The sequence below is a fragment of the Apiospora marii genome, assembly GCF_038362585.1.
Source record: "Apiospora marii strain CBS 49790 chromosome Unknown utg000002l_segment0_segment0, whole genome shotgun sequence".
Taxonomy (NCBI): Eukaryota; Fungi; Ascomycota; class Sordariomycetes; order Amphisphaeriales; family Apiosporaceae; genus Apiospora; species Apiospora marii.
The window spans coordinates 1317649-1345013 of NW_027117373.1; the positions used below are offsets into that span (position 1 = coordinate 1317649).

The 27365-nt window shown below is 53.2% G+C and overlaps 4 protein-coding genes across 4 annotated transcripts; 2 read left to right on the forward strand and 2 right to left on the reverse strand.

The window, feature by feature from the left end:
• Positions 1–532: 532 nt before the first annotated feature.
• On the forward strand, positions 533–1417 carry PG985_002115 (TFIIE beta subunit core domain-containing protein; the record flags this gene model as incomplete). Its single annotated transcript, XM_066821884.1, has 1 exon — positions 533–1417. The coding sequence occupies one exon, from the start codon at positions 533–535 to the stop codon at positions 1415–1417; it is 885 nt and encodes a 294-aa protein (XP_066689316.1).
• A 2252-nt stretch (positions 1418–3669) lies between these two features.
• On the reverse strand, positions 3670–4935 carry PG985_002116 (uncharacterized protein; the record flags this gene model as incomplete). The annotated part of the gene is made up of 2 exons (XM_066821885.1): positions 3670–4370; positions 4635–4935. The coding sequence occupies 2 exons, from the start codon at positions 4933–4935 to the stop codon at positions 3670–3672; spliced, it is 1002 nt and encodes a 333-aa protein (XP_066689317.1).
• A 1933-nt stretch (positions 4936–6868) lies between these two features.
• Positions 6869–8436, reverse strand: PG985_002117 (zinc finger protein 58; the record flags this gene model as incomplete). The annotated part of the gene is made up of 3 exons (XM_066821886.1): positions 6869–7663; positions 7731–7870; positions 7932–8436. The coding sequence occupies 3 exons, from the start codon at positions 8434–8436 to the stop codon at positions 6869–6871; spliced, it is 1440 nt and encodes a 479-aa protein (XP_066689318.1).
• Positions 8437–23294: 14858 nt separating this feature from the next.
• PG985_002118 (uncharacterized protein) lies at positions 23295–25415 on the forward strand (the record flags this gene model as incomplete). The annotated part of the gene is made up of 2 exons (XM_066821887.1): positions 23295–24796; positions 24863–25415. 2 exons carry the CDS (start codon positions 23295–23297, stop codon positions 25413–25415), a joined length of 2055 nt encoding a protein of 684 aa, XP_066689319.1.
• Between the last annotated feature and the right edge of the window lie 1950 nt (positions 25416–27365).

Below are 27365 nucleotides of genomic sequence, written 5' to 3' on the forward strand. Positions count from 1 at the left end.
GCTCTTGACCTGGATGTGCTGGACCCTTTTACTTGTGGCGGTGGTAGATGGGTGGCCGAGATAGCCACATGAGGAAAGTCCCATTGTACAATCAAGAGCATTTCCCCTTGAATAGACATAAAGCCTTGCCACAATGTGGTCTTTTACAAGTTGGAGATGTCAATGACAATTGATAGCAGTGATAAGATATAATGGAAGGCTGGATGCGGCTCTTCTGGGTTCTGTAAGTAAGTAAAAAGCACCTAGTCCTGCACCAGCCAGCCCCACCCCCAACTGGGCTAGGTTACTTCAATGTTGTACGTACGGATTGTTCCATGGATGCACGTTCAATCTTGGGTTCCACCGGCTGTTAAGTAAGCCTTTGAGCTGCTACAGCCTTCCTTCCTTGTCTCCAGTGCTTCATTTCATCGCATTCATTCTTTTCGGAACCTACAACCGCTTCTACAAACAAGCCTTGGTCTACCTTGTTTCCCTCCTTCCTTTGCTCACCACGAACACGCAACACAACACAGCACAGCGGCCATCAGCAACCATGTCGTCTAAGCTAGGCGTCAACGGAACAAAGCGTGCTCTGGCACCGCCTTCGCCTTCGCCATCCAATGCCTCGAATGCCTCCCACGGCACCCCGTCTAAGCGACAGAAGCGCGCCGACGCCGCCCAACGGATCCGCGACCATGCCACTCCGACCCCTGCTGCCGCGGCTGCGGCCAGTCAAAGCCAGAACTTCGGCGAGGAGATGATGACGCAGCTGACCTACGCCGTCGAATTCCTCAAGGCCAAGGGCGAGCCGAAAACCCTCTCCGACATCCTCAACCACTTGACCATGCAACACCACCCCGAGGAGGCCCAGTCCAAGTTCGTCAAGTACCTGCGCCGGCATCACCAGATCAACTTCATAGCGCACACGGAGCCCATACCCAAGACGGTGCCGGCCTGGCGTTACGGCAAATACGAGTTCCGCGCCAAGATCCCCGGCGTGGTCGACAAGACGAGCCTGCTGCAGTACCTGCAGAACAAGACGGATGCCTCGAAACTGGACGTCAAGGACCTGAAGGACGGCTGGCCCGACTGTGACCAGGCCCTCCGGGAGCTCGAGGGCATCCACAAGATTCTGGTGGTCCGCACTAAGAAGGACGGTCACGCCAAGTACATCTGGCGCGACCAACAGGAGCTGTTCAACAAAGTCGACCCGGAGTTCCAGGTGCAGTGGCAGCGGGTCAAGCTTCCTGCCCCCGACGACATGAATAAGAAGCTCATCTCGGTCGGCATCAAGCCTGCCTCGGAGGATCCGCAGCTCAAGGTTAAGGAGACGGCCAAAGGAAAACAAAAGCGGAAGCCCAACCGCACCACCAAGAAGGTCACCAACACCCACATGCAACATCTCCTCAAGGACTACAGCCATCTTAAGCGAGGCTGAGGGCAGAGCGGTCGCGGGTTTAATTCTTTTTGTTGTTTACTACTACTACTACTACTACTACTACTACTACTACTACTACTACTACTACTACTACTACTACTACTACTACTACTACTACTACTACTACTACTACTACTACTACTACTACTACTACTACTACTACTACTACTACAACTGCGGACTGGCTGGCTGGCTAGCTCCGCAAGCATGGCATTGGCGTTTCGAGGCGTTTTGATCGCTGGCAGCATCTGGTGAGGTATCATGGTTAGACTAATAAAGCTCTGATTTTTCGTCTTTTCACGACATGGCTGGTCTCCTTGAAATACTGCTACCCGGCTTCTTAACTCCGAACACTCCCTGAGATCGACGTCAATGCTGTTCGCTCTAGCCTGCCGTGATGGCGCCATTGCAACAGGTCTTTGTACTTGTCTCCGTTCTGACGCATAAGTGGACGTGATTTTACGCCTCACGCCGCTCAGAACCCGTCGTCGTAATTGGACTTTGACCTTCCTCTGAGAGGGCCTTCAGACATACAGGCACATTGGAGAAACCTGACAGTACATTGATCGTATGTGAACTTCTGTTTGCTTACCACGTGGAAATGGGCGAGAAAAAGGCTAGGTCTGAACCGTGTCATGATGACTGGTTTGCTTTGTTGCGAATATCTTACGCAGATTCGTGCTTCAAGTTGCTTGTTGCTTCTAGGGGCTGGCTAACTCTTAATTGCATATCAGGGGCATTCTTCTTGACGCTCAAGCAGTGCTCCATATGCAAGTACGAGACCGGACACCCCTCTCTCGTTACGTGCCACGCCCGGGCACTGGGTCTCTTGGCGGTATTACTGATCTTCTTGGTTATCGCCGATTCACAAGACCACCTTGCTGTGGCTGACCTGCCTCGCTGCTAGCAGGGCTGCAATTGCCGGCCAAATGCAGCCAGATACAGCCTAACTGCCGATTCACACACACAATCTCGCTTGCGCAAGGCGGACAGAGAGCTGCAAGCCACGGCCCGGTAGTATGTAAACGCACGCCACACGCAAGCAGATCCGCAAGCCATCCGGGCAGGGGGGAAGAGGTATCTTCTTCTCCACCAAGGAGGGAGGGCAGCCCCTGCTACGTCATGATATGATAGGACGTTAGGCTTAGAGGGATGTCGAAGACGTGTAACAACAGATTGTACGACGTATACTGATAAGGAATGCAAATGCGGGACAGAAAAAGGAAATCCTCGATATCTAGTTGCCCGAGTTGCCTGGTCTCTAGGGTGATTATTACTGTGAATGGATGCCTCAATGCTTCTTATCTGAATCCATCGTGGCTCGCCTCGCCTCGTCTCTGGCCTTACATCACCTCACCGCCCCTCGCTCGGTTCATGGGTTGGTCATATAGGCCAGTCAGCCCTGTGACCTGACCGACCTGCCGGCGTATATCTGATTACTGAACCACCCGCATACATGCCGTGGCAGTGGTGGCATATATCGTACGATGGCGCAGTGGCCCCCATTCCCGGTGCTTTCTGCTAGGTCACGTTGAAGTCGTGGAAGGAACGTAGGAAGGAAGCTAGGCATGGCATTCGTGCCTCTCGTACACGTCTTCCGCCGGCGCCTAAGGAAGGGGGGTCGGACGAGCGGGAGGCTTCGCCATCTTTATGAGACTGAGGAGTGGTGAGGAGCTTGCTCGTCAAACGCATGGTCGGGCAGTGAGTGGCCTGCGATGAATCAAGACAAGGACTTGGTGCAGAAACGTGCGCCATGATGTGTGTGCAGCAACACTATCTATTCACAAGACGGCATGACGGGAAAGAAGCTTCAGGGGGCAAAAAGGAGACATGTCGTGATGTCGTTCAGCTTGCTGTAAATGAGATATGCATCGACATCATAAAATACCACCAAGATCAGCAAGTAACCCAGACTCAACCCCCAGACTCAACCGCAAAATAGACTCCGCCCATGGATATCTCCATCTGTCCGAACAGCCACAAAGCCATCACAGCTATACCAATGCACTCTGGTGTGATAGACCCTGCAGGTGGCTTGTGATAATTGGTCGTTCCCCTCCGACTCGCTAGAGCATACCATGTCATCGGCTCCAATATCCCCAAAAGGAAGTGTGTCCAAATCCAAACCTAATGTTCCAATGTTCCTCGAAATCGACTCGATGTCTCGCAAATTGAAAATGCTTCCCCGTAGCACCAATAGACGGCGCGTACTTATCCGCAAAGGCCAGGCCCTTCCCCTGTCGTCTCCCGCCCTACCCATTCGTGGCTGAACATGTATCGCCAGCAGTAGCAGCAGTAGCACGAGAGGAAGAAGGACGAAGCACGCCTCCCTCGGCCCCACCACCAGCACGAATCCGCTCAAAGACCTCCAAGAAGACGTCGGGCTTCTGCCAGCCACCCGCCAGATAGCGCTCCTGAAGGATGAACTGGGGGATGGCGTGGAAGCCGCGATCACGCACGTCGTCCAGCAAGGCCGTCATGTTGCGGTCCCGCTCGTCGCTCTCCAGACAGGCGCGGACCTCATCGGGGTGCAGACCCAGGACGCGGGACCCCACCTCGACGAGCCACGCCTGGGACGACAAGTCCTGGTCCTTCTCGAAGTACTCGTGGTACATGATTTCGAGCAGGCGCAGCTGCATCTGGGGACCAGGGTAGGCAGGATCGCCGCCGCCATCTCCTCTATCAGTTGCCGAAGTTGCCGGGCCGGGGATCCCCACGGCCCCCTGTGCGCTGGACGATGTGCCTTGCGAGGTGAAGGCGGTGCTGCGGCTTGTCGAGGTGGTGGAGCTTCCCTCGAGCGCCAGACGGAGCAGTTTATGCGAGTCCCTCGTATTGCCCGTCAGTCCTCTCCAGCTGAAGTCGATGCCAACATCGTCGCCCAGCCGACTCCATTCCACCAGTCTCGAGGGCGGGTATTTACGCTGAAACACGTAGTATTCCTGCTTGTTGTGGACTAAAGATTGCATCAGCTTGAGTTCGGTCACGCAGCAGTAGTTTTGGGGAACGACCACAACGTGGACAGACGAACATGGATGACTGGGCAGACAAGGTGGGCGTTGAGAAACTAGGAGTTGTAAGGTTGTGTTAGAACCAGTCCCGAGGACACAGAACGCCCGGCTTGCGGCAATAAGATAATTTACCAAGCTTCTGTCCGTTCGCCTTGCTGTGTTACCAAGTGTAGGGCAGCATGGGGATAGAAAATCTGTCATGAACTTACTACTCCGGGCAGCATGGGGATTCAAGATCATGGGTGAGCAGGTCACTTCAAAGGTCGCTTCCGGATGTCGCTTCCTGTAAACATCGATCGCTGCACGAAGGCTTCTAAGCCCGATGTAGCAATGGGGACAGATCGTGTCAAGAATGAACTCGATGGTAAAGTGCGTGGTTTCTGCAACAACATAGCCATGCTGCGTCCTTGGTGGCCCGGTATGGTCCTCTCTCTGTCCCGCCCTCTCCTTATCCCTATCCACTGTAGGCTGGTCATCCATGGGAGACAACAGGTCTTTGATGCTGGCCATCTTGTCTTATCGGGCAGCCAAGTTGTAGATCCACAGGTTTGGGGTGTGGCCTGGCAAATGAGGCGACGGAAGTTCTTAGTAGTCTTGGTTTAGGTGCACCAGGAGGAGACTGGCCTTTGTAGGGTGGGTATGCCGTAGGTCAGACAACGGTAAGGCAAGAGCCCCAGGTCCAACGTCAGACAGGTGACGGTGCCAATGTTAAGAGCTACTGACTTGGGGAGAGCGGCCGCAATGGGTGAGAGCGGAGGTTCTAAATATATGGCTGCGGCACGGCGACGACAGTCAACGGGCATCTTCGTGTGTTTGTCACTCTCGCGTATGCTACCTCAAGCAAGCAAGATTCAACGTGATGTGAGGGAGGAGTAGTAGTAGTGAGAGGGTATATTTGATTTGATGTCGTGGCAAGACCTTTGGATAGCATGCCTAAACCGAAGTCATATGTCAGACGTTGAACAATGACTGCATGGCAGGAGATTGGAAGACCTCATAATTTGGGAGTTCGTATACCCGTAGATGAATGTATGAATAAATGAATGGACGCTTGTATGGTATGGGAGGAAGACGGGCTTTTTGTTGTGCTGGCTTGTCCGCTCGGTCGTGTAGGTTGCAGATTATTGATTTGTGATCAACTCGGGTGGTGGATGTCGCACCAGGGGGGATCAGGAAATAGGAAATAGGCCGTATTTGCTTGCCTCCCGTGCCTGCACCCGTTGCATGTGCCAAACAAAACAAAACCACACACCACACACTCAGTTGGCCCCATCCACTTTCCAACAACCCCTGCCTGTGTATGTATGTATGTATGTATGCGTGCATGTAGATGCAATGATGAGTCGAGTGTGTACGGTTGTTAGCTCAGCGTAGGATTTCCCCACTACCTAAGATGCTAAAAGACAACCACTTCACTGATCCAATCCATCTCACTAGTCCGTGCAAGCCAGAACCAGGCGCCCGGTACACTTTAAGGGGGGCCGAAGAAGGTGCGAAACCATGACGAAATCCCATGGTGCCTCCATGGACATTAAGATACATTGATCTGATATGGTGTTGCAACGCACGCAAGATAATCGCCAGGAACGAAGGAATGGCCAAGATATAACACGCATAGAGGAAAAGGGAAAATAGCACCAAATACACCCTTTTGGACAAAAAGTCATTGAATCATGGAGCAGAAACAACCGCTTTCTCGTGAATTTTTTTTCCCTTCGCAGGCCTTAATCAATGTCGACTCAACCATTGCTGTCAATATCGCCGAGATACTCTACAATATGCCCCTAACACGCCGGATCCCCTTCTATCTCCTGTCCTGCAGTTCTTTTGCGGTATGGTGGCTGTGCCACACGTGTGCCTGGGTAACCGTAATTACCCCCAAAGCACTTCCGTTTTCCCCTCCAGACCTCATGCCCCCGTGTTTTCATCAGGGCTGCCGAGCCAGACCAGTCTATGATTGAGAAGGTGTTGCGCGAAAGAAAAGGCAACCAAAAATGAGAGGCTAACGTCACCGGCCTAATCTCGTAGCCATCGTCATGAAGCCCCCGCAGGTTGGGCCCGTCCAGTATTACTTCTTCCGGCGAGTCTCGCATCATGCCGGATGCTATTAAGTGTAGGGCCCAACCTTGTCGCGGCATCGCCCCGACGAGCCATCTTGCCACCCAGATCGAGCAAAGCACAATTTCTCCTCTTATTAACGCCGCTTGGTGTGGTTCCCTCGAAAGTCGATGAGGGGAAACAAAAACATGCCGCGCCCTTGGGTATTCGGGAAAGCAAAAGGACTCGTGTCTGACAAAGGAGATCTATCGATTATGAATAATGGGAAAGGGGGCAGGATCGGGCCATCGCCGAGGCCATCCGAAATCGTAACATCGCCGACTCATGTCGAGTCGGGCCCATCTGGCTCGAAAAGCTGCGAAACGTTGGCGTAGGGTCCGCCATCCTACTGCGACACTGTGGGCCACATCTCGCCGGGGCGGTGTTTGGGATCAAATGTGTTCGTTCCTGGGTCTGTACTGTTGGGTCGGCGGATGCCCGCAGCGCTGCCGTAGTACATTTGACCCATGCCGTTGGGTGTGAAAGACTGGTCAGGGTCAGGGTACACGTACGCAGCGCTGCCACTATTGCTGTGGGTGGGCGAAGGCATGTGCGAGGACATATGCGAGGGCGAGGCCCATCCAACGCTGCTCATGTGCGGGCTACCACCGGCGCTACCAGGACCAGGTTGATGCGGCTCAACACTGGGCTCCAGTGTAGGCGGGGGAGGGTAGCTCGTGGGGTGGGACGTGGGTCGCATTCCAGTGCCAAAGGCAGTAGGTGCTGACGTAGAGCTCTGCGAGTGCATGTCTGTGCGCAGATGGGCGGGTAGTCCGCCGTTGTTGTTCATGTACGAGTACTCGTTTTGGCGCATGGCATTCGCCGACGCAAGTTCGCCATTTGGCGACATGGACATGTTGCGGTGGGCCGGGGACGGCGTGTTGAGGGGAGAGCCATGGTTGGATCCGGGATCGCCGTCGCTGCGCGATTGGCGAGAGGCGGCTTTGTTCGCCTGCTGAGCCAAGACAGCCGCTGTAGCTGCCGCTGCTTCCTCCACGGTACCCGAGTGGTGGTTTTGGTGGCGCGTCAAGGTTGTTCGACGAGTGAAGGTCTTCTGGCAATCGGCGTATGGGCACTTATACGGTCTCTTACCCGAATGAATGCGTCGATGGCGTGCCAAGGAGCTGGAATCGCTGAAGGGCTATATAAATTGCTGGTTAGTTTCAAGAACACTTCTGCCGGATTTTCGTACTGGTGGCAAAACACACCTTTCCGCATCGCTCACACATGTGTGGCTTTTCTCCAGTATGCACTCTCTGATGCACAGTCAAGGCAGAACGCTGGATGAATTGTTTGCCGCAGCCGGGGTAGTCACAGACGTGGGGTCGAATACCGCTATGAATGCGTTCTAGATGGGCCATGTTAGTAAGGAGATCGCGATATGAGGGTGGCATTAGACTAGTACATACCATGTCTTGCCAAGTCGGAACGGCGGGCGAAGCCCTTGCCGCATGTACTGCATGGGAACGCCTTCACCGGAGGCTGGGTCTGTTGTTGCTGTTGGGAGTGCTCCATCTTGACGGGCTGCGGGTATCCTACGGTCATGCCATTTGCAGTAGGCTGCATTGTAGGCATGCCAGGAATCATCATTCCAGGGGGCAAGGTTGCTTGCATGCCGTGGTCTGGCATTGTGAGATGCGCATGCATGGACGTCGGGGATCCGTAGGATCGCGCGGTGGCGGCCATATTCAAAGCGTGTAGATCGCCGGGGCCACCTCGAGAGTAGTGCGAGCTTTCTGAGCCGTGTGGTGAGTTGGACCTATCGATGCCGGCACCTAGCAAATGAGGGTGCGATGCAAGGGTCGGGGCCTCTGAGACGGTAGGTTGGCCATTAACAGCTGCCACCGCGGCCGAGTTCCTCTTGTCCAGCATGTTCGTGATGTTCATAATTTCGGACGGCGGCGACCTCGACATAGTTAGACGGATGGTAAGTGCGCTATAACGACACAATTGGGAGCTATTATGAGTTTGTCGTTTAGCTCAGTAACACCATCCACAGAGGATTGCGTGTCAAGATAGAGTTTTCTTTTGAGAGGGTTCCGCGAAAATCGAGAACTCGGCGTCTTGAAGGACCGGATAATGTTGTCTGTGGGCACAGCCAGTTAGAAACGGATTCGACATTGATGAGGGAAAAGTACAAGCCCAAGTATCGCAAGCAAGTCCCATACGTGATAAGCCACACTGGGGTGCTTTCAGGATACTAATATAGCGGTGAGTACCCAATTTGTTCGCAGCCAACATCGACTGAACACAGCCGATGCCAAACCACACTGGATAGTCGGCCAAGGCCTAGTGATGCACCTATAGAGATGGGAAATGGGATTTCTCACCTGTCTCGAGTCGAGCGAATCAAGGAGTTCTTGTCTGCTGGGAAACTCCACAGTGGTATTTTCTGCCACACAGAATCGGATGCCTGGACTGGGATGTCGAAGCTATTTCGAGATCGAAAGACAGCTGTACAGATCGGCAGCGTAGATATCAAGGCAGTTGGACGAGGAGCTCGGAGAAATATTCCTGGTGTTTGGTTCTTTTGGTGTCGCCCGCGTCTTGGCCACGTTTGTACGAGATTATCAAGCCACCGAAGTTTTTTTTTTTGGGTTGTGGATTGTTGTGTTCGTAATTCCGGCACCCGTCGCGAAGAATATCAAGAACCCGTGTCTGCGCCGCAGTTCCCTCGAGTGCTCGATTTCCAGAATGAGTGAGGCGTCCTTCTGATGTCGCGTCGAATGATTGTCGTTTCAGCGCGTCAACAGGTGGGTGAAGAGCCCACGGTTGAATATATGACGTGTCGCGGGAGGCAGGCGGTAGGCTTGGCGTCAAGGGAGTGAGAGTGCGTGGTGGGATTGTGTTGAATGTAAGCTAGATCTGTTCCCTGATCAGGACGTGTCAGCGAAGCTGGTAATGGACAAAATGCGAAAAGGCCAGAACGGAGCTTTGCCTCAGATGGACCATGCAGAGTACGTGAATCGAGCACCAAGGGTAATCAAGGGAGGAAAGGCGAGGTGTTTGTGGTTTATTTCGGGGGGCGTCAGTAACACAGCCCTGGGTAGGGGGGATGAATTAGACAGGCCCAGCAGGTTTGCGATCGTATGTGGTCGGGAGCCTTGAGTGTAGACAATCCCGCCATGGCAGGCCCATCAAAGTGAGCCATGCGCAGACCCGACAATAAGAGTTTGTCATGGCCGAGGGCCAACCGACATAGACGCAGCACCTGCTGTTGAGTAGAGGCCATCTGTAGATAGATACATGGAGGATGATGCTGTCGAGGCAAACAGCACGGGGCAGCATATAGCAACTGCAAGGCAAACGCTAAGAACAGGGCAGGGAGTGGTCCGGACATACCTTTTTCTAGAAGTTATAGCCAGGTGCAGGACCAAGTTGCGAACAGTAGGAGGGAGAGAGAAGGGTAACGGTCGAGAGTCCGATGCGAGAGTTCACAACGTTGGCAGGAAGAGGGCACCGCTGCACTTCAAGAGATAGAAGCTGTCTAAAAAAGAAAATTATGTGATGGATGTGACATCGACAAAAATCAGGATGATTTGGGACTGGGAAAATCGGTTCACAGCTGGGCACTGTTGCTCCTTTGGGGGGGTACGCTGGGCTTTAGAGGTACTCAAATCCCTGTACAGTACAGGAGGTGATGTATTCTAGTCATTCCAAGTGAAGGTCGGGTGGACAGAGCGTTGCTGGTTGAAACGAACCGGGGGCCCTGGTAAAGAAAAGCGAGACCCCGGCAGCCACGGTACGTACTCTATTCCATCTATCATTCAATTTGGTCAGTGGTGGCCTATTTGCTTAGGTACTTGTACTATCGCTGGATGAGGTAGGCTGGCAGATTAGCGGACGCGAAGGGTTTGAGATGTGTCGTGCGTAGCCATTCACAGTTCTGATATTGATATATGCTGCTGCTAGCTACTGGGCATCCCATCCATCGAGTCCGTTGAGGACGGGAATACCACCAAATTCAGGCTGGCGATACATCACCACTGGTCTAGGAAAACGCATCTGCACCGGGTCGATGCCAAGTTGCTGGCAGCGCGACGCGAAATCAATCAATTGATCTTGGGAGGCATCGCCCGCGGTGGCAGCTTGCTCCTGATGCCATGTACAATCGAAAACTTGCTGTTCAGTCTAACCAGGCCAGAAACTTAGCTGGTTAGGTAGGTGAGCTGGCCAGGTGGAGACCTCACCGTGGATGCATTTCTGGGGCGCTGTCTGCAGGAACTCGGGTACCTGAAATACGTTGTTGACATGGCCAGCAACCCATCCGGGCTGGTCTTAGCACTGTTTTGCGGGTGGGGCTCTAGAATGAAATATAATGTGCAATACGTCAAAGGATATGCTGCAGTACGAACATCAGATCGCGTGTTGCTGGTGGCCGACGTTTGCAACTGGAAACGTTTTGATGCAAGTTGCTTGTGGTTGATTAATTCAATCTGGTTCTCCTTTTTTTAAATCGACTTTTTTTTTTTATCTATAATATTGTGGAAGGTGAGTGAAGCGGGCATTGGAAAATAAAAAAGCGTCCTCGATGCAGCAGCAACCCTTCCCCAGAGGCATCCAGTAGGAAGAGCTTCCATTGGGCCTTCTTCGGGTTGTTCAATGTTCCATGCTAGGACCAGCAGTTCCGTAGGTCTGGTGTGTCGGTGTGTCCCTACTACCGAAAAAAGCTTGGGAAGGAAAATCCATCCCCTGTTGGCCTTAAAAATGTACCCTGTGCAGCCGACCCTTGGGGCCATCATCATTGTTCACACAGGTATCATGTATCCCCCCCAAAAAGGTGCGTATGCTGCCAAGAGAATCCGAACAATCGTGGCCCCTCCCAGGCTATCCTTAGAATTATTCTCAGGGGTTTCGGTGATATTGGGCTGTAAGAAGATCTGCCCCCACCCCCCGAGCCACAGCAGACTGCCGTTGGTCACAGCTCTTGACCGACAGTGCTTCTTGAATTCCATCGACGTCGCCTAGTAAATCCAAACCCGAGCTCGTGTCTCTGCAATCGCGGTCAAGGTTCAATAACACCCAGCAACCAGCCCGAACGACCAGTGCCCGTAATTGAAGTGGAACACATCAATACAGGTCCCCTATAAACCGCCAGACAGATGCATGATGCAGCAAGCATATTGCACCGCAAGTTTGCAGCGGAATGTGCTTCTTTGAGATCCCGTAAGGGTGACGACGATGCCGTGGGCCTCGGGAAATTACCGCCCAAAACCCAGTAGCTACTATCAGTTTTTCTTCTCTTCTATTCCCAGAAACGGCAATGACAGCGCTGGGAGCAAACCGGATTAAGTGGTCCAGTTCATTATGCCTCCGTACATGTATTTAAATATCATAATACTTGCATAATGCTTGGGTGGGTGGCGGTCGAACGATTCCGGAGGCCATGAAGTCCAATGCGTGGAGAATAAGAAGAGCGTTTTGCAGCTCAATCTCATTAACCGCGACATTACAAAACTCCAAATCAAAATACTGAGAGTTGACATGTTACTTGTCACGAGGGAGGTGGGCCAAAGAAAGAACGAAAGAAAAAAAGGAAAGCCCCCAAGATTCCATATGCACCAAACATTCGTTAGCAGGCAACTTTGGTGTGGCTGAAGCGATCATGACACGAGGCCATCCCAAATGATTTGTTCATTTGCTGCTTCATCTCCCAAGTCGACTGCAGGACAGGGCTGAGGCCTTGGCCATCTTCTGTTCACCTCCATCCTGTCGACTTTTAGTGGTTGACCTAAACGCTTCGTGTTACATACATTGATACATACATAGACAGGCAGTATGCAATGTCATGTCACTGTACAACTGCCGCCCCCTTTCTTTTTCTTTTCCTGGACGCTGGACTCTGGAGAGGGCATCCGAGATCCAGCAAATGAACGATCTACGCTAGTAGCCAACAAGCCTCAAACGTACCGGTCCAGTCTGACTGCCTGTCCGCTCGGGAACCCGCTGACCTAATTAATATTGAGCAAGTACCTGGTGCCCGGCTACCACCATGACACACGTTTATCATATTTTTCAAGGCGGGAACGGCGGGACTGCTTCCAGGTCCCGCCATTTCTGACGGCCATCTCCTGGAAGAATACGAGTTGCTAGCGAACCAGACTGGGTGAGTGGTGGATTGGGTTGCTTGATTAAAAAACGCATACATGCGTGTTACTCGTCGGATGGCAGTGCTATACTGTACAGTAAGTACTACTAGGTGAGAAACAGCAGTAGTAGGTAACCTAGCTGCAGCGCTGCAGCAGTAGTCCAAGTTGGTCAAATCAAAGGCCGTCCTTGCTTTTTTGGCTCTAATGTTGGCTCGAGGGCCAATCAACGAGGGCAGCAGTCAGCAGTTGTTTTCGGTTGTGCAGGATGACATCGATTGCCCGTCAATGCGCCGTTCGTCGCATGAATCTCAAACAGGCACGAAATTGGGCCTAACGCGATGCGGCAGCCTTCGAGAACGGTTCGAGAAGGGAAACAAGCGGGCAGCGAAGCTGTGGAAACATGGACCCCGGCGCGCGCCAAGGGGCACGAGACAGATAGTTTGGCTGCGCCTTCTTCTGCTGCTGCTTTGGCCATGGTTGTTATTTATGGGCTTTCCTGGGCGGCTTTCCCACTTCAGTTCTCACCTAGGTCAGAGCGAGCAGGTGTCCCTTTGTTTTGTCTTGCTGCTGCTGCTCCAAGTGGAAGGAAGGGGTCACCAACGCTTCATCTTGATCAATCGCGTGTGTCACGGCACGGCCGCCCGACTAGTACAAAGTGGCTTTGCAGGGCCCATGTCGGCCTGAACGGGGGTCGCACGAACTTGGGGATTGACAGACAGCATGAAGTTGGTCAACCCATGGCCCGTGGAAAGAGCGCCTCCATCTCCCGCTGTGGCCCCCCTCGGATGGCTAGGGAGCCCCCTTCATTTCTCCTTTCATGCCCATGAGCTTATGATATCAATTCATCTCGTCAATCTCGGAGACGCCTTGACTTTGCCCTAGAACACTTCTCGAACCACTCCACCATTCTACTATATTTGGCATGGGCCATGATTCTGCCTCAAACGTGACCATTGTCCGTGCCATCTGGCAGCTCCTTACTGGGGACAACTTGCGACCATGACGCCAGGGTCTGTCTGCCTGGGTGAGTTGCGCGCATCCGCATCCGTGACCCGCGCTTCCATCCAACATCCCAGCACCCAGCACCCAGCACCCAGCGAGCCAGCCAGCAGCACGCACCACACAGTATGGGATGGGACGCGAGCTGGTCCTTGCCAGCCTTGGGACAGGCAAGCAAGCAGCGTTGGTGGATCGGTGCAGCAACCCGTTGGCCTATCCGTTGCTATTGTTTTAACGGCAGGATACTTGTGTCAGCATGCCTCTGAAGCCTTCAAGTTTCTGTGTTGGCGTTTCGTCATCGTTTGCTCCCAAGGACAGGTCGAACCGTGGAGGCGCACCGCTTGCCCAACGACAATGTCAACACAACAGCTGGGCCAAAGATGAGGCGCCCGTCGACGCCGGTCTGAAAGTGCCATCCATCTTTCACAGGGCCAGATAAGTGGTGCTCATCCCTTCTAACCTACCTCCTCTCATCCTTCCTTGTAGCAACTAGAGCCATCCACCATCTTTCCAGGCCAGTAGCGCGTACCTACCAGGCCCACCGACTTTCTACACTATTTCCTACGCGGGTCATGCCATTCCAATTGCAGCATGTCTACCGCTCGAGCAATGTTGTGATCATCACTTCCGTTGTCAGCTTCTGGAAGCCTTCCGCATCAAGCCTGACCAGAGCGGGGCGAGGCCTGGTATAGCGAAGACTATCGAGTCCGGCTCGAATGGCAATGCGTTCCGGACAGGCACTGCGTCGACGGAGACACCTGTCAGCCTCTCCCTGCCTTCACATCTCACCTCCTTGGAGCTAGTACCTCGTTCGCCAAAGACGTCATGCCATCTACGGCGAATACGCAGCGGCTGTTTAAGTGAATTTCTGGCGCTATTCGCGCAATCTTTCAGCCATCCCTGTGCTCATGCTGCAGATTGTCCCCTCCCTGTACTAGGTCATGCTTGTCCTGCCCGAGCTTGGTGAGGCTCATTGCGCATCAAACACATTAGCCCTAGCGTTCGTCGCTCTGTGTGGGGGGGCAGACTGACGGAACCGAAGGCGATCTCACGGACGGACGGACTGGCGGGACCAGCGCACAGCCTGCCTGACCAGTGGATATGAAGGAGTAGTTGTAGACTCTTCCGACAGTCGGGATACCCGTTCGCGGCTCATCATCAGCGACTCTGCTTGTTTCAGCGCCGCGGTGAGACGTGCCTTGACTGCTGCAAGTCCGCTCGCTCGCCTTCTGATTAACCCCATCGCATTCACGACTAAAATAGCACTTTACGCGGCGGCAATGGCGCGTTTGCATCTATATGCATTGGCCCAATCGCGATGCGTTATTCGGCTGCCAGTGGAGAAGCAACTTCAGCTGTCGACATGCGGAATCATGGCATAATCTCAATCAGCCTCGCAATATTCGCGAGATCGCCAACCCAAATGAGTTTTTTGTATATGCCCGTCATGCAGTCTCGTCATGCAAGATTGGGCGACGGAAACGACGGAGAGGCTCCCGTCTTTGGCAAATGGATGGACACGAGATAGGTGAGTGAAGAATGATGTGTTTCCTGGCGGGCCTTGAAGGGGTCCCTTCTTTCTGGTCTCATGTCAAGGCGAGGATACGTTTGAGATCGAGCCAATGCCAGTGTATATTCATAGCTGGTGAATTGGCTCCTTTTCTAAATAGCAGGGTCGAATGGGCCGTCTCGCGATACCAACCCACGTCACGTCAAGTCAACATGGTCTAGCATCAAGTGATGTCGAATCAGGACGCTTTCCATCGTACTGGTGCTGGCCTTGTCCTAGCACTGGCGCCATGGTCAAATCAGTAGTGCATTCCTACCGGGTATCACAGACAGATCGGATGCTTATGTTTCCCACAAGTTGTTCAACGTCGAAGTAAACAGGATTGTCGAGGTAGATTTCGCTCGGGCCCAGCGCAGAACCCAGAGCAGAACCCCGTGTGCTCGTACCTCAAAACTGCCCATCTGAGCGTCTTTGTCTACTACTGCTAGGACGAGGGGTTGAAGTAGGCGCGGACGGGATCGATCTATCCACACCTGTCTTTTTTTTTTTTTTTTTTTTTTTTTTTTTTTTGACCGCCCCTTTGGACCTACGCGCAGCTGAATATTTCTACTTGCATAGCTATGAACTGAGCAAGTGGACAGAAGAGACAGTATGCCCCTAGCTACCTCTGGACTCTTGGCTGGCAGAGGTTTTCTCTGTTGCTCAATTCAGCATGACAACCTATTCGCAGAAGCAACTTTGCGGCTCTCGGGTGATCATCCGCGTGCCCACCAGTGTCCCCGACCCCTGCACTAACACCCCTTGTCGAGCATTGGCACCCCTGCCACGGTTGTGCAGTGCAGCACATGACCGACGCGCACAAGCACACGGCGCACACACACACACACACACACACACACACCTACAACCGACCCTTCGGTAGAGCGCGTCAGATAAGCCCTGGAAGCGCGTTGCAGAGCGTTGCAGGCGCGGCACAGCACGGTACCAACCCCGACGACGTGGGTTATGTCGTCACAGCAACTGCGGCTCAACACTCTGGTCGTTCATATCTTCACACAACTATCAATAGATATTCGGCATCGGTGGTGCGAGCTGGCAGCCCGCATTGATTCATAATCCATGGAATACGCTCGGACGCTCTTTTTATCCACCCACATAACACAACGCGCCTAATCCCTGCTCGCATGATTCCTGATACAGTCTTCTAAGCTTCTTCCGTCCAGAGGCTCCTCTACTTGCGATAGACAGCTGTCAGGTAACGTGACGGAGGCCCGGAAGGCGGGCTACTGCCATCTCTAACCTGCATGAGGCGGTGGCGCATTACCTCGGGTTCCTACTACCTACAGCAGCACCTGCTGAGCTTGACTGCTTGCAATGCACGCACCTCACCGACTTTGGCCAACCTGCGGTGTTGATATGTAAGAGAGAGGGTACAGAGAGGGTACAGGAACACGCTGTCCAAGCGCCGGCCCTCGTGCTAAGGCAGACAGCCAGCCGGATAGAAGGACGTCAAACAAGCGGGTAAAATTTCCGGTTTACGCGTTTTATGTCCGTCATCCTACGCATTGTCATCGTCGCAGGCTCTGTGGACTCTCTCTGTCGTAGCTGTCCATGGCGGCTGGACTGGACTGGCTGGACTGGCTGACAGACGAGGAGTGAGGAGGGGCTTGGGCACGAGCACATACCTACCTTCCCTGTGCCGAACGAAAGGAAACGTTCTTTCGTCTTCTGTTTTGCCCCTATCCCACCCCTCTGCCCCTCGACTATCCATCCCTAAAAAGGGCAAGGATGTATATGGAGAAGGTGTTTTTTCAGAGGGGCCTCCCCTCCTGACAGGGTGGGCTCCTAAACAACAGTTCACGCAGAATGCAACTGCATTCAGCAGCATCAAACGCTTTTCTATGTCTCTGGGTTATCTGATGTTCCATGGACTATTCCGCCTTTGGTTTACAGATCGCCTAGCACGACTTTCGAGGTGTCGCCGGCGAGGCCAAAAACAAAGAGCTTGCGGGAGGGCGCCAGCCTCCCCCTTCAGCCGCCGCCTCGGAGGAGCCGTCTCAGACGGGCTTCTCGAAAATAGCAGTACGGAGAAGCCTGCCGGCCATGTTGGCCTTGGCTGGTTGCCCCCCTGCCACTTCGGCACTCCTCCCTAGCCACACCGCTTTTCTAGAATGAAAAGAAGGGGCCCCCCTCCCCTACTTTGCGTGACATTGAGGGCGGCGCCCACTATATTTGTCACCCTCAAGAGTGACAAGCAGCAGGCGGACGAGGGCAAGGGGAGGCCACAAACTATAACACGATTTCTCTATAGCTCCCAATAATGGCCCCGCGGTCCACGGTCCGGGTCCGTCCTGCTCATCATGCATGTTTACCTGGTCCTTGTCATGGCGATCCCTTTCTCCGGCTCCACCACCACCAGCCTATCAGCCTATCCGTGCTGCGAAGCGAGCCGTCACCTCAACCTTAACTTCTCCGTTGTATCGAGGGCTTCTCTCATTGCAGCCAACGAGCGAATAGTTTTTCCGTTGTATCCCCCGGGGACCCCTCGACCTGAGACAATATACGACAAGGTGTATTGGCTGGATACACGGTATACTACCACCGGGCGGCGTTGGCCCCCCTGAGTAAGTGGGATCCGGGCATGTAGTCGCAATGATCGCTTACCTGCGCCGGGCTGTGCGGCCCAATGGGTTCAGCCCCTTGCCTTACCTACATGGCCCTAAGTAACCCAGTGACGAACGAGCTACGGACGAAGATCCAAACCCGCTTGCCGTCGTGCCGTAAGAGTCTTGACACGCCGTAGACCCCGCCACCCGCCCCTCCTGCTGGTGCAGTTTAAGGCGGTGATACGTGCGTGGCTCCTGAGGGGTACCGATGGCAAGCTACGGCTATTCCACGGTCGGTGTTTTGTTACTGGGTAGGCACGTAGGCTCTCCCTCTCGCTTCGTTGCTGCCGAGGAGAGGACAAGGGGCCCGGGCTGGGCTATTGCCCAGTCCAGGTGAGGTAATCAATAGATAGGCGAGAAAGGGGAAACTTGTATATCTTGTCTGGCGTGATAGATGCCACGATGGAGCTATCTGAATATTCCCAGAAACGTGTATCCTTGGGTCTGGGGGACGGGCAGTCCGCACGGCTGGGGCGGACACTGCCAATGGCAGCCGCACGCCAGATTAGACCCATGGGACGGACCTAGACTCGTATCCCTCGCTCTCATCCGTGATGTTTTATTGGAAATCGGGTTGGGAGAACCCAAGCACTGTCTGTAGATATTGGCAAGTTCTCGGATACCCCGAAGAGGCTTAAATGGCGATTTCCACGGCATTGCGCATATTAATTGGCTGCTTCTGTATCGTACTGAGCCTTGAGATGTGATGTTGGATTCCTCGTTGAACAGCCAGTACCAAGTAAGGGGCAACTGCTGGCACGAGAAGGCTGCACGTTGAAGAAATGCCGCCAACGAACGATGATGCATCTATGATTCATTCTGTCTTAAATTGAAGTACGTTTATCTTTACACATACACACACATTGGTGTCTTTACTTGATCGCTTCCTGCGATTGTTAGGTCGATGTAAACCACTCGTGATAACTAAGGGGCATGCTCCAAGTTCCCAGCACGACCACGTTCTCATGCCCAAGTTTAGTTCCAGCGTGGGCTTATCACCATGTCTGACTCAAAGTCGGCTTTTGAAGTACGGCTTCCAGCTAACCGAGTTTGATTTCGAATGGGGTTCGAGCATGTTCAGAAGCACAAATGGGCAGGTAAGGCCTTGCCGAAGCAAGATGAGAAGGCATGTACAGTGTTTGTCAAGATCCTTCTTCACGGGATTGCCGTGGGCGGTGCATTCTGCAAACATGGTAATAGTCAAAAGACAGTGAGGAAACGCATTTCCTTCCCGGACAGAATAAACCGGTCGGCTACTCCTTTTTGGCTTTCGTAGATCGGAAATGCCGGGCTACCCCTTTTCGACACTTGAGTGCTCCAGAATGTATGAGTTACTCTATTGATACATCAACTGTGTACTATATATACCCAAAGAAGTTCACAGGACTGCATCGAAACTGGTACGTCTCTTCACCACTGCGTGAGTTCTATCCGGATCGTGTTCAAGGGGTTGTGCTACATTTCAGCTACTGTGTACAGCAGCAAGGTCACCTCGGTACCAAACTTTTAAGATCGTAGCGGCATATGATACTGTGCCTGTAAGGCTTGCAGTTCCTATAACTATAAGTCCGACGTCGTCTGGGGGAGAGGCAGTGAAGACACGGAACAGTTCCCTTCCAACGGGTAGAATCTATGTTTATGATGCTGATGTATCCCTCCCCCGTGCAACAGATATACCTTGGCGGTGCGGCATGCCAACACGGTATCACAATCGTCGCCACTATGCTCGATGTAGGGCGGGTTATCGCTGCAATACGTTAAAACTTTGTTTCGGTCGAGAGCAGAGGAAGTATGAAGATCCAGCTTCTTCCCATATTACGAGGCATCGACCAAGCTTCCACATGTCGTAGCTGCAAGTGTGAACTCATCGTATTCTCAGTAGTCCGATCAAGTTGAGCCGATGTTACGATGATACTTCATATAAGCTGCCGTTATAGTTACGCCAAGGAAACTTGGAAGGACAGGATGTTCCATGCACCCGAGACATAGGTTCGGCTCAACACCAACATCCTGTTCACAAGCATTTCTAAAGCCCAGGCTTGCCAACCAATAGGAAGAGGCAGACTCTCTTACTAGGTGCAGGAAAGATAATCATCTGTAAACATCTCGATGTTCTTATGGTTCCTACACCATTTCCCCCAAACCTATTAAGAGCAACCCCGTACAGCACATGGCCTCCCCGAAAATCCCTCTTCCTCGGGTGATACTATCAGCGTGCAAGGCAACAACGGACAAGTTAGAAAATATTCGCTGCACTACAGCAAACTAGACGCGTGACCTTGAATTGCCGAGTCTTAGGTGATGCCGAATCCCAAGCCGCCATGGCAGATCGTCGCTTCTGCGATGGATCGAGGCGTCTGCCCCCACGCGCAAGGCTGATCGCTGATGTGGACGATCGACGAGAAACCAGCAAGGCTTGTTTTTGCTAGGTTGGGATGTTTATAACCAGGAGGCTGACTCCCTCTTTTCCTTTGGTTTTATACATCATTGGGTCAGCCTGACAGGGCCATGTGCAAAGCAAGACCTCGCTTGGCTGACCGTCTAATGCTGAATGAGACCTACATGCAGCCCACTCCTGAGCGAGATCTGGGCAAACGCTGCAGTGTAGGGGCCGCCACCAGTAAGAAGCTGGAAAGCAGGGCCAGGGGTGGCTTGGCCTGGCTTGGAGGGCGCACACCATTTTCTCAAGCATAAGTTGGGATTTAACCTATTTCATAATATATGCATTTCCAAGGCGATATTTATTTGACCAAGGGCCGTTGTGGGAATGTATTGCTTTTCTTTTCCGCAAGAATGGCTATTAGTGGCTTCTACATAAATTGGCCGGCTGTGAGCCACGACACAGCCCTCATGGTAAGCCACCCGAAGAGCCACGGCGGAGTGGTGGCCGGTGATACCATAACTTGAATGGATAATTCACCAAGCCCCTTCAACGGTACGTTATGCTATTCAGAGACTTATGACTCATTCCAGGCGAGTGTTATGCATCGAAAATGGCAGAGGGAATGCAAATAGCAAACGGTAGATGTTGAGTAGTAGCTAGCCGTGATATGCTCTGTTCGCTAGACGGAGGTGGGGGTTGCAGATCATCCAAAACAAAAATGAATTAATATATCAAATCATTTTATCGTAATAGATGTCAAACCAGAATATGAAATTATCATTTTATCGTTTCCTGGAATCGCTTGGGTAACCCCAAGTACTCAAGCCTCCAGCAGTACAAAGACCTGGAAGAGAGAGAGAGACCCAAGGCCAAACCAACTGGCTGGAATTCTGACCTGACCTGAACACACCAACCCAACAGCCTCACGATGATGTCTGCAACAGGCTCACGTTCCGGCCGCCAGCTCAGCATCACCAACGGCAAGATGCCAGCAAACAGACCGCATGGTGAAGAAAGACTCAGTTGACTCACTCGCTATCTCGTAAGAAGCAGTGAACCAGATCGCCGGGGTCTGCGTCATCGGCTCACACGATCGCTCGGGCAGGGTTATTTTACTTGCTTCCCTCTTCTGGTCTGTCGGTATGCGCATGTGTAGTAAAAGGCAGGATAGATAGATACGTAATTAAGCTGGTTTTACCTGTTACTTGGGTTTGGAATGGGCAATACCAATCCGTCACATGTGCCTGTGAGACATGGCCAGCGCAGTGGGCTTGGGCGGCGGGACGGTGTTTACCCCCAGGCTTTCCCCCACCTTTTACCCCGTGTGTGCAAGGCCAAAACGGTAGGGAGGGATGGGCAGGGTCGGGCATGGCCAGTTTAGGCGTCGGCTTCCTCCCCCGCCCGCTGGCGTTATGTAAGTGAACTTCACCGCCCTAGGAGGCTGGGGGGCCTGACTTTGACTTGCATATAAACTAAGGTCATCTGAAAAGCCAACGATGAGTTGGCAGACTCCGACCATGCAATGATATTGCGAGGAATGTATCTGGCCACACCTTCTGTCTCGAGGGGGGCACCGGTGAAGGCGACAGAGGGCGTTCGAGATTAAGAGACGTAAAAAGATTAAATCATTATTTGAATTGATCAGGCATGATAAAAGAATCCAAGTCGCAATATTCAACTGTCAATATCCTGATTGACCGAGGAATGAATACGGGAGGCGATCCGGATCGTCCATGGTCGCCGCATTTGTAATACAGCGCGGATGCAGAGTAGCGGCCGCCACGACGACGACGACGACGACAACGGCTCCAGAAGGCACCAAATGACGGCGTTCATCCTGCTGCGTCTCGTTTGCTACTTATCCTTGAGACCTTCATCATTGGCCTGTAGAACCGGTGGAAAATACACACCGTAGGTAGAACCTTTTGATGGAGACGATTTTGGAAACGGTCCAAAACCATAGGTTTCTGATGCGATACGATGCCACTGTTGCTTGCGCGGCGATGTTGCGCATCGATGGGCACCATCGTTTTGCTGTGTGATGGGGAGCTGCAGGATGCAAAGCCAAGCTAATCATTGGAAGGGGTGGGGGGTTGCGCGTTCCCTCTCCGTGTTGTGAATGCCCAACGGCTGGCGTCAACCATTCATTCCTGATCAAATGGCCCTCACCTGTCGCTGGCCTGTCACTGAGCGGATGTCCGGTCCCGAGCCTGGTGCGCGTGAGGCGACAAATCATCGGGCGGGCATGCCGTCGTGGGCTCGCATCCCGCCGGCAGTTTTATCATGCAGAGCCTGTCATCTGCGTTCCTCACCGTCGTCGGGCGCAAGTGATAATCGCAGTGCTATACTGACCTGGTGGTTGGCTCACCTGCCGAGTAAGGTAGGTAGGGTGAAGTGAAGACACATGTCGCCGCCCTCGATGTCCTCGCCCAAACAAGAATCTGCCATGCCGAAAAGCACTAGCCTAGGCAAGTCCTTCAGCAGTGCGACCGAGGCAGAGTTGCGGGGTTGTTGGCAGGCAAAGCATAAGGGACCCGAGCAGCTGAAAACAGTAAATTACCAGTACAGAGGCACGAATATCTGCAACTGAGGAGAGAGAGCCTTGCCTCAAAGCGTTGTCACTGCATGCCCCCGTAGCGGAAAGGTAGGAAGTTGGCCTCAGCGGATGAACCAGCATGAATTGGAATGATCCAGAATGAATCATCCAGGCCGGGCCCCAGCCCTACGGCCGGAAAACCCACACCGAGCCACGCCGAAGCCAAGCACAGACCCTTCGGGACCAGGTAGTGGCCAATAACGTCAGCTTGGAACGAACCGCCAGTGTATGAACAATCTTCACATCACGACGACCTCTTTACTTCATATTACCCTGAGTGAGTCACGCATTGAGTATCGAGATACTGGAATGTTTGCATAAGTATATCGTGCATGCTCCTATTGCCACCGTCTCGCCTTGTTGCATTTCTGGAAGTATCGACCGATATCTGAACCAACGATCCTTCGGGCCCTCCAGCAACCCAGCAGAGACGCCACAGACACAAGTGCAACGAGCCACACATTACACCCTCATTGTACTCTACGGCCTGGAAACGGTTTACAGTCGGCCTATACTTCGCGCATCCGCCATGATATCCACCAATAATCTCCCCCAGGGAGCCGTTGATGGCCAGCAAGCGGTCTCACAGCCACGCGCAGACCGTGTTGTACCAAAACCCATCCCCCAATCACAGACTCAGGATCCACGGAAGTATCAGATTGAGCAACTGAAGCGGAGATACTCGCCGCGGATATCAAATCTTCAAAACGGCACTACAAATGTGCAGTTCCAACTGAAGCCATCAGACCCAGACTTCCCTTTTGAGCTGGACTTTCTGGAGTGCGAGCTGCAAATCCCCGAATCATATCCGGAGGGAAATCCGGTTCTACGGGTACGGAATAAGGATATACCCCGGGGGTTCAGTGTTAACATCGAGAGAGGATGGGACAAGTTGGTCGGCGAGAGGAAGTCAGGCACCACCCTGTTGGCGCTCACGAATGCTCTCGACAAGGAACTGGAGGCTTTTCTATCAGAGAAGCAGACCGATACTGTGAAACTGGTTTCATTCAAAGATACAAGGCACATGGAATACGAAGCAACGCCAACGAGCTCCGTGACTGAACCGACCACAGCGACAGATCTTCCGTCAAAACCGCACAAACCCTACGTCCCAGAGGAATCGTTTACAAAAGACCAGATCGCCCAAGCCAAAGCCAGGCGTGCGCAGGAGACTAGGCAACTTGACGCTCGAATGGGTCGTCTGACCCTATTCCACAAATCTGCGGATGGCGTGGTGTACACTTTACCCCTGGAACCAAAACGCCGCAACGATCTGCCCGCAGGGCTCCGGGCTGTCCAGTCTGTTCAGATGATCATACCTTTACTATATCCTCTCCAGAAACTCAGAATCTTACTGAACGATGTCGAGTCTCACGACGCGGAGCTATTGGAAGAAGCATTTGCTGCTAGAGCTGCCCAGCAGAGCCAGATGTCCCTCATGTCGCACTTGAATTATCTTGCACAGAACATGCATGTTCTTGCCAAAGCTGCCAAGCCCCCAGCGCCTATGAAGCCTAAAGTCGAAGAGCCTTCGGTGGACAAGGGGAAAGAGAAAGCAGTACTCGGCCAGGATGCCGAGGATGACCGGAGTCATATCCAGCATATCCCACGACCCCCAGAATGGGTCATTGTTGGCGAATCCGATGAGTCAGACTCCGACGACGATCTGGAATCGTGGGACTCCGAGGGTGATTCTGACGGTGGGGTGGTGATTGTCCCCTCGGCAGGTGGAAAGAAGGAGGTAGACTCGCGGCCACAGGAGCGCGGAACATCCATATCCTTCCCGTCCATCGAACTGCACGGCATTGAGCTGCTGCAAGTGTCAATTCTTAGCCTCAGCGTCAAGTGTGAGCGGTGCCGGACCATCAACGAGGTCACCGGCTTGCACCCAAACGCTGAAAAGGCGAGCAGCTGCAAGAAATGTGCTACGCCGTTTACGGTAACATTCCGTCAGGAGATGGTCCACCAGAATTCTACCCGTGCTGGTTTTATTGATGTGTCCGGCTGCACAGTCGCGGACATGTTACCCAGGTAAGCAAGCCTTGAGGCTCTCTACGGGAAGTATCGTTCTGTTCCGTTTACTAATGTTCTCTATAGCACAATGGTTCCCACGTGCGGAAGGTGCTCTACTGCGAGCATCGGACTGGTGTCCGTACGGGGCGACGTCACGACCAACGTCTGCCGCGAATGCCACGGCAAGTTCCAGTTCAAGATCCCCGAGGTCAAGTTCCTGGCCATCAGCCACGGCGCGGCGCTGCCGCCGACGATGGGCCCGAAGCGGCGGCAGGAGAAGTTGGGCTTGCACATCGGGGACCCGCTGCCGGGCAACGGGTCGTGCGGCCACTACAAGCGCTCGTTCCGCTGGTTCCGGTTCTCGTGCTGCCAGAAGGTGCACAGCTGCGACAAGTGCCACGACGAGGCCGAGGACCACCTGAACGAGTGGGCGAACCGGATGATCTGCGGGTGGTGCAGCCGCGAGCAGAACTACGCCGTCGAGGCGTGCGGGTTCTGCGGGCGCAGCGTCATCGGCCGGAAGGGCCGGGGCTTCTGGGAGGGCGGCAAGGGCACCCGGGACAAGCGCATGATGAGCCGTAAGGACAAGCGCAAGTACCAGCGCGTCGGGGGCGGCGAGGCGAAGAAGAAGGACTAGGTGGATGGATGAAGTGATGGGGGGACGCGGACGCGGGCTTCGTCATCACACCCTCTATCGCGTGGTGTCTTGGAGACGGGCGGCGGTTGGGGGATAAAGGGGGGCTTACCTAGATGTCATATCATTCGTAGGCGTTTACTGTACGTACGCCGTGCACACAAGTATCTCTTATCGAGAAACTGTAGTACTCGATGCATCCATCATATTGTCCATACATAGAAAGCAATGTTGTATGCCACCCGCCACTCGCCAAGCCCCAAAACATGATCGATGCGATGTGGCAATGCAGTCTCCTGTAAGGCCCAGTGCGACGGTTGCTGAAGCTCGCAGACGCCGAGCCGTTACGCGGGATACGTCACACAAACCACCGGGCGGCTAATGTGCAAAGGTCATTAGGCACCATCATCTAAGGTGTCACACGCACACCACACACACCCACCTCTTTTTCTTTGTTCCTTGCATATTGATCCTATCATACAATAAGACACGCGTACAAGAACTCAATTCGCTATTCATGATTTGGGGAGAGACTGCGGCACTGGCAGTGTTTTGGAGAGGGGGGAGCTTGTCAATTTGTTCGCTTCCGAGGAGTCGGGAACCACCTACCTGTCTCTCTGCAGAAAGGGGGCCAATGAGGGACGACGATCAGTTGACGGCCGGTTGGTTCTGGTCCAACCACAGCTCATGTGGCAGGCAGAAGGCGGGCGTGCGTAGGTATCTACATTCTGTTTCCGTGGGCCGTTGCCACCTAGGACGTGGAAATAATAATTCGATAATTTATCGACAATAATTGATCTTTTGCCGACTTGTTTATTCCAATATATTTTATCTCTTTTTAATTTTATTTATTTTTCCATTTCTCCGTTTCTGACTCTTAGCGGGGTGACATCACCGCTGCCCTCTCGGCCCTGTATTGACATGTCTCGGACCCCACGCTGGGGTCCCCAAAAGGGCTGCCGCGGAATATGACGGGGTGCTATCCCGTGGGGAACCAACACTAATTCCGCGACGCGGCCCTGCTTTCCCCAGTCTGGTGAGGTCCGCTTTGGGAAAGAGCGAATGCCTTTCCTTTTTATCTTTTTCCGGGGGCGACATTTCTGGGGAAGAGGCTGAATAGAAAATAACCTAAATGAACATATCCTTTTTATCTCAATTTAGAGAGAGCTGTTCGTCATTGTGGACCGCCCTTATTTCTCTGGCAGTTGGGGAAGAAGTGGGAATCGTGGGGACAAAAAGACCCCGACTTTTTTCTGGTAACGCCTCAAGGTGTTCGTCAAATGGCAGCTGCAGTGGGGTCGCTACCCCATGGGATGATGATATCTCGCATCTCGGAATGAAGCCGCTATCCTACCAAGTTTTAGAGATAGGCACTTATTACGTAGGGGAGGGCGGGACGGTCTCACGAGTCATGTTGTCGCAATCGCCTGAATTGTTATGACTTTTTCCCTGGGAAAATCTATCAAAGGCACGTCAAGTAGGCATGTTTTGCATGGCAACTCTCGTTGTTGGTGTTGTTGTTCGTTAGCTAGGGTCCAAGGAAGGCACGTTTGTTGGCAACGCAGCCCAGCAAACATGGATGCTGGTTGGTGCGAATTAAGCTGTTCCAAAAGTTCCTACATACATACATACCCCTGGCATGGATGTCAGCCGTCATCGCGTATCTTGTCCCACCTGACCGAATAGCCCCTTCCTTCCCTTGGAGGTTTGCTCACCGGCATAACCCCCCGCCCCCAAGATACCAGGGCCTGGATTTGCTGCATATCTCGATGAGCGCCCTGGCATGCAATCGATCGTATCAGGAAGTTGGATCCCAGTCTTGCAGCATTCCATTGGATGGGGCTCGTTCCGCGGGCTCTGCGACATTCCTTCATCGGTACCGTGCTTTATCAAATACATCGGTGCGGCCCCCTCCCCCCTTCGCGACCGAGCGCCGCTTTGAGATGTGTCTGC